This window comes from Azolla caroliniana, unplaced genomic scaffold, assembly GCF_043228905.1.
Source record: "Azolla caroliniana isolate FFs.n. ecotype wild unplaced genomic scaffold, voAzoCaro1.0.p SCAF_121, whole genome shotgun sequence".
NCBI lineage: Eukaryota > Viridiplantae > Streptophyta > Polypodiopsida > Salviniales > Salviniaceae > Azolla > Azolla caroliniana.
The window spans coordinates 1-7571 of NW_028230556.1; the positions used below are offsets into that span (position 1 = coordinate 1).

Here is a 7571-nt window from a genome sequence, read left to right on the forward strand (position 1 = left end):
AACACATATAAGTTGGAGCCTCAAATCTTGAGCAATGGGTTCATTGTTGTGCTCATTATAAGAAAGCGACCAATTGCTCCTAAAATGGCTTTACAGTTCTTATCCATTGCACTAGGAATGAAAAAGGTAACATTTCTCATCAAAAGGCAATGTTGATATAAAGGTACCTTCATTATTAACCTATGAATGCTAGACATGATTGCGTGGCCCTTTGGCATTGCTTAAAAAAAGTATTTTCGTTGGTTGTGGAGAGATGATGGAGCAATTGACCTATATCCCATTTAGTGGTGCTCACACAAGTGGTTGATGTATGACCCATTTTGTTGTACTTGAAAGAGGCACAACCTTTGTCCTCTAGCTTTGGTTTGGAACCTAGGCATGGATCAATGGATATCATTGTCAGCTTTTTATATTGAAATAAGCATCAAACTAAAGAAAATAAATAATATATAATATATATGGTTGTCAATTGAACTATATAGCATGCATGGTGAGGTATTATTATGATCAAAACTAATAATAAGAAATGAAATAAAATATTAGGAAAAGAATGGATTAAGGTTGCATAATCATACTAAGGCTCCCAAAGAAATGGGAAGAGACAAAAACAAAGCCTTACCACCTCTCATTCCATTGAGTATGAACTTATATTATACCTTGGGAGTCAAGTAGACTATCGGTTCGAAAAACAAGGGCTTTGACTCACCAACATAGGCTTTGAAATGTATTGAAGAGGTAGCTGATCTCCTTCATATAGTTGAGCTCATTGGTCTCCCAATTTGCCATGTCCCATGTCATTATGGGTTAGTCCCAACTTAGTTTGGAAACTAACTGTAATTCAAGACGAGAACATCCTAGTCAGAGGTGAACCGAACCTTCATGGTTTGCTACAACTTATTTCCATTTTGCATGATGATTTGATGAACACAATATATAAGAACAAGTATATGGACTAGAAAACAACTTACATATTACAATAAATCAATAAATACAAACCAATGAATGCAACTACATCTTTTTTGGGAGTCAAATGCATCACGATTCACAATAAATAATTGACAATCATTTATAAAATTCTCGTTAAAATATGCAAATTATTTGATCACAACAAGTTTAACTCATTTTATTAGTTTATAGAATCTCAATTACATTAAATAAGCAAGGCAATATCCATTTTATACTCTTGGGGTTTCTCATAATGCCAAAACTACCCCTAGTCACACTCATGTCAACATGCACTGTTTTGATCTTATGGAAAATACTAAGGGTATATCATGTACGAGGGAGGGGTACTTATAATATTTTTCCTTTAATTGATGCAAGATAAGCATAGAAATCAATTGAATGGCGAAAATAGGGGTTGAATACCATTGTTCATGAGGAACTCTTTATGCATATGAAAAGGGATTGCAGTTGTCAATATAGATTTTGATAGTGAGAGTTTAGATAATTATTCAAGCTAAAATAATCAGAATTGGTTACATCCTTAAAATCTTGGCCGTATTCGAAGTCTAGCAATAGTGCACCATATTGTACGAGGGGGAAAAGGGGAACTCACACATGCAAATATTCCCTTTAAATGTGCCAACGGTTTACAATGTTCATGGGGTTGATATTCATTTATGTATACAGGTAAGCTCATCTTAACATCATAAAGTTTAGAGTTGCAACTTGTCCCACGATCAACCATATTGTGATGCGCTTACCTATTCAAAATATTTTTGTACTTATTTCTTCAAAAAAAGTGTGGGGCTTGCATTAAATGTGGGGTTCTTTTTACTATGGTGTGTGACAGTAGCAACTTCCCTAGGTCGAGTATGTATCATCACATTTTATGGCATAACGTACTTGTTCATTCTAAGCAAATAAACTGAGAAGTAAAAACTAGAGTTTGGTGGGAGTTGGAGCTTGGCGTCACACTGTTCTTATTAAATCCTCGGCTTTCCCTTATTAAATTCTCTCTCTCTCACACACACACACGTGCGCGTGCGCGCACGCAGGAGCACACAATTATATTAATTGGAAGTAAAAACACAACTTATTAGCTTGCTCTACCTCTATGGGTAGAGGGACATCATGTAAAGCCATTAGAAAACATGAATATGCGTTTGAGGAAATGATCACCACATGCTCCTTTATCCAAACTTTGCACATGAGAATGCCTTTCAACTTCTTAACATATGCTTTCACCCCATTTCTATCATCCAACATGAAAGCATTACACATATTTCAATTGTGCTACAACCCCCAATATTGTAAGAATTGGAACAAGGCCTCTCCAACTCATCATTTTGACCATTTTAGACATACTCAAGAAAAACCCATTATTGAGGTCTCACGTACAACGGGATAAAACTAGCTAAATCTTTGATAAATACTCCACATTTATGAGTTGTAGGTCATTTAATGAACCTATATGTATGACATGTCTTCCAATGGAATGGTGCAAAAGGAGTATGCATTTGACCCCATTCCTTGTTTGCTTGTGTCTCAACCTAATGGGAGCCCACCAATCATGATTCTCCATATTAATACCTTTGTGCAAATTTGTAAATGGGAATGTTAACCACATTACATTATTTGCCACCTCTCTCTCTCTCTCTCATCATCATCATCATCATCTCTCACACCACTTTTCATGTGTTCATTTATTCGTCATTATTTGTTAAATGTTAATGCCAAGAAATGTACATATTCAAAGCTATTTCCTTTATTCAAGATGTCTATCTTGCACATCTACGGTGCCATATTCTTAAGAATTGATCTCATCTTTCATTCAATTATCTTCACTGCTCGTAGTAATCATTTGTTACAATGGGATGGTTGAGTCAAGAACAAACAAGACATTACATGTTGATCATATGCATGATTTTTGAAACAAGCTTACATATTTTTGTTTTATAAGCAGTATTCCCCAACAAAGTTGTCTAATTATGTTATGTAAGTACAAAAACCCAACAAGTTTCACAAAATGAGTTTAATTACCGAACCATAATTCAATTATGAAGTGTAAGGTTTTACAATAAAGGTTCAAAGAGGCATCACAAATAAACAATAGACTAGCCTTGTTCATAAAAAAAAAACAGAGCATAATTGCAACCAACAACTACGTGAAGGAAATGACTGGCCATTAACTAATCTAGCAAAATAAGTGGTGGTGGTAAAAAGAGCAAATAGCTTTTCAAACTAATCTTCTTTAGAAAATAGTAGAATTCCCTCGTGAATATACTTTGGACATGAAAAAAAAGGAATGAAGTATGTGTAGTTCCCAATAGCAACCAACATCATGACAACGACAACAACACGTCTACAAACGTGTAATTATGGTCTTTGGTCAACGAACTAATCCAACGAAAGAATTGCTAAGGGTAAAAGAAGACGCATTTCACAACATATGATGGTCCCTAGGTTGCCCGAAACCTACAAAATGTTTGTTGGTGCGACTTAATGTGATACAAAACAAAGTGCAACCCAACATAAACTTACAACACATGGGCCAAATGACCAAATTGATGTACATAGGAGCAAAAAAATGACGACAAGAAGAAGAGGAAGAAGCAACACGTGAAGAGAAGGAACAGAGTTCAACAACGAGTGTAATAGATGAGGTTGAGGATTCAAGAGACAAACATGAGCACCTCACCACACCGCACAACCTGCCACCACTACCAGCCATCGGGGACACTTGTACATATATGGACCAGGGAGATAAAAACAACGGCCACAACAACAGGTGTGTGTAAATGAATGGCACTCTAGTGTGGTTCCCATGAAAGAAGGCCTTAAAAAGGTAAAGAGAAGGAAGGGGTGATAACTCTAAGTGCGTATGTATGTATATATTTATTATGTATGCATGTATGCATGTATGTGTATTGGCCAATGGCCATTGTATGTATGGGTGGGTGGGTGTTCACAAGAGAGAAAAGACAAGCCATTTAACACACACCCCCCCCCCCCCCCCCCCCCCCCAAAAAAAAAAAAAAAAAAAAAAAAACAAACAAATAAATAAATTTGGGTGGTTTTCATTTCAAGCGGTTTTCTATACTCCCCTACCCAAAAAGACACAAAAGGTTGTTTTTTTTGGAAGGTGGTTTCTGCCCTGCCCTGTTTGTTATTGGTATGTATGTATGTATGTATGTATGTACATACATACTTCAAAGCCCCCCCCCCCCGCACGTGCGGACCTCCCTCTCTGCTTGCTCCTCCTGCTCTTTTCTGGTTTTGCTCTTCTTCTTCATCTTCATTCCAGTGAAGTGGGTCGCCTCTGTGAAGTAGTAGAAGACGTGAGAGAGATATGGCTATGGCTATGGCTATGGCTATGCCTACCCTCCCCACCTCCTCTGTATTATTCATCCCGCCCTACTACAAACCTCCTCATCACAAATCGCCTTAAGTTCCATCCTTCATCGCCACCACCACTTCGTCTCTCATCCATCATCCATCATCCATCATCCATCATCCTTCATCCTTTCATTATCTTCATCCTTCATCCTTCGTCAATCAGCATCATTATCATCGATTTGCTAATCAATCATCCATTGCCGATCATCTTCTCTCTCCTTCATCACAACCTCCGTTTTCAGTAACAGCGCAAGCCAGCCATGCCGGTGAGTTTTAGTTTGATGGCCTTAGAAAATTAGCATTTTGACCCCTTAGTGTTGCTTTCTTTTTGTAGCCCTGTTTCTGCTCTACTCTAATCTTAATTTCTGTATGTTTTATACGATATGCTCACCCTCGTTTCTTTGGATTTAATTTAAGACAATCTAAGCGACTTTCACATGTACAAGAAGGCATGCAAGAACGCTATCTTTGTGTCAGTTTTTGGAAGTATTGTGATCAAAGAGTGAGTGACACAGACTATCGCAAAGTAGTAATGAAGACGCTTGAGTACTTTGTTTTGTGTCGGATTCTGGTTGTATATGATCAAAGAGTGTGTGAATCAGGAACCATCAGAATCATGAGCTGCTTAAGAAGGAACAAGATGTCATTGCATCGTTTTGGACAGAGCATTTTCAAGTGGAAAATCAATCTTTTTTGTGGTGACAATGGTCTGTTGTGATCAGTATGTAATAGGAGGCCATTATAATCATTCACTAAATTCGGAGCTTTTTGGGAGCATGTGGACTTATAAATATCTATGGGTTTTTTTAGTGAGTTGAAGAACAGGCTCACGAACTCTTGGCAATGCTTTTAACAAGGCTAAATATGAGTCTTAAAAGAACAATGTCAATCATTCGACTCTCTTTTAGGACGTGTTCGAAGTCCGGTATTGTTGTGTGGTGCGAGATGTGAAAATGAGCCAATTTGATGGAAAGTAATTCGTGATGAAGATAAGAGTATCCATCCATAGGTTTCTCTGTCATATGTAGCTCTCGACAAACATAATGGATGTACTACTATATCGACCATTCGGGGCATGCATCCCTAGCAATTTGTCTGTGCCGTTGTTTCAATGGTGTTTGCACAAGGGAAGAAATTTTGGTACCACCATCTGAAGAATATAAGTTTGTGATAACATGGCTTTTGACTAGTTTTTCCCTCACATTTCATCATCATCTTTTTTGTGAACTTGGAAATATGCCATACGAAAGAGCTTTTCTTGGACATTCCATTTGTATCATTTGCAATCTTTTCCCAAGGTAGTGTGTTGTCAGCATGGAATCTTGTGACACATCACATAAAGGCAAGACCCATTGCCTAACTAACGTTTTACTTATTTTCTTTTCTCATTGAGTATGGCCCTGGATTATGTCCTGTATGTGTTCTTGCATTTAGATCACTTCTGGTTGCATACATATATAGTTAGTGGCAGTACATATAACTTGAAAGTGCTTGTTTCTGTGAGAGTGACATGCCAAATTTTTTGATTTGTTTTTCCTTCTTCCTTTGTCACATAGCAGTGGCCAGATGTCACAGTCCCAAAGTTCGGGAACTGGGATGAAAATGGTGACTACAGCATTGTTTTCGATAAAGCCCGAGCTGATAAAGAGAGGTTTTTTCCTACGTACAAAGAAGATCACAAAGATGCTTCAACACATCAACAACATAAAGTTGATGTTCCTGACCCAACAGCTGCAAGAGTACTACATCAAGCATCATCACATAATAAGACTCGAACTACTACAGAACATGGATATAATGCGGTTGATATGCCATCTGGTGGAAAAAAAATATTAGGAGATCATCATAGAATCAATAACATTCATGGAAATCACTGGCCCTCGTTGGGTAATGGGTCTACTTACAATAATAATATACCGATCTCGTCTTTGGATCAACAACAGCCTAGAACAAGAGGGATACAACATACAAAACCAGCGATTTTATTTGGAACTGGAAGACAGCATTTTGTTGATGGGATTCCATCATCTGCAACGATCTCTAGATCGCAACGAAGCCATGAAGGATCAGGAAGAGCTAGTGATCCGGTAGAGAAGATTTACTTATACAAAAAAATTGAGTGAAAACAAATCAAAAGAACAGATTCTAATAGCTCATTTTATTCCTTCTTTATTTTGTAAAAAAGGTTCCTTTCCAGCCTGAGAAAGGTTCTGTTTTGCCGAAATTTGGTGATTGGGATGCTTCTAATGCAACATCTGGGGAAGGTTTTACAGTGATTTTTAACCGAGCACGTGACGAGAAGAAGTCACAATTCACACCAGAAAGCACATCAAAACCTGTCTCTCCTTTACGAGGACAAGGAGACGAAGATTTATACCAAAACCGAAGATCTCCCAACGTGAAGAAAAAAGGAAAGGTAAGAAATGGTAAAATACCAAATCATATTTGTTTTGATCGAAATGACATTGTGTTACTATAAAGAAGCTATAGATAATTCTTTTCCCTCAGATTTTATATAAAACTCGGAAGAAATCAGTTAATTCTTCTCTCTTAGATTTAATATAAGAAGTCGGAAGAAATTGAGATATTGCCACTAGCGACATAACATCCAGACCTTTTTTTTTGCTGAGCGTCTCACCTAAATTCATACTCTAACTCGGCGTATTTTTGCTGTCGTTGATTGTATCAAGAGACACATGAAACTGATGGATTCTTCTTTGGATTTTGTAGGGATGGTTTAACACCTTTTGTTGCATTGATCCCACTCAGCAATGACAGGATCCATCTACCATTTTTTCACTTATTTATTTCGTGTTCACGAAATATGTTGTTACAAATATGCCTTTCCCACATGTTTTTTCATGTTCATGAGATGTGTTATAAATATGATATCATTATCAATATGATCTGTCTTCCTTTTTACATGCTTTTTCATGTTCATGAGTTTTGTTGTTTGAAAACAGAGTTCCCTTGATTAATTGATTTGAAACAACAGCAGGTATTGCAGTTACAACCTTCACAAGGAATGAATTTATGAGAGCAATGTTAAAAGTAATTCTCTTTTCTCCCCCTTCCATATCAATGTCAAACCTTGTTATTTTCAATCGGAGCCTTTTTCTTTTCTTTTTGAATGATGTGAATTGCAATATTCAGCAAATGATTAATTTTCTCTCTCAGAGTGTTGATGCTATAGAACATAAGAGCTAAGTTAATATTTTCCTCTCTAAGAA

At 37.0% G+C, this 7571-nt stretch overlaps 1 protein-coding gene across 1 annotated transcript; it reads left to right on the plus strand.

The window, feature by feature from the left end:
• The first annotated feature begins 4471 nt into the window (after nt 1-4471).
• On the plus strand, nt 4472-7263 carry LOC147849130 (RPM1-interacting protein 4-like). Its single transcript, XM_087337762.1, has 4 exons — nt 4472-4607; nt 5901-6428; nt 6527-6757; nt 7072-7263. Exons 1-4 carry the CDS (start codon nt 4602-4604, stop codon nt 7114-7116), a joined length of 810 nt encoding a protein of 269 aa, XP_087193888.1. The 5' UTR covers nt 4472-4601; the 3' UTR covers nt 7117-7263.
• The last annotated feature ends 308 nt before the right edge of the window (nt 7264-7571 follow it).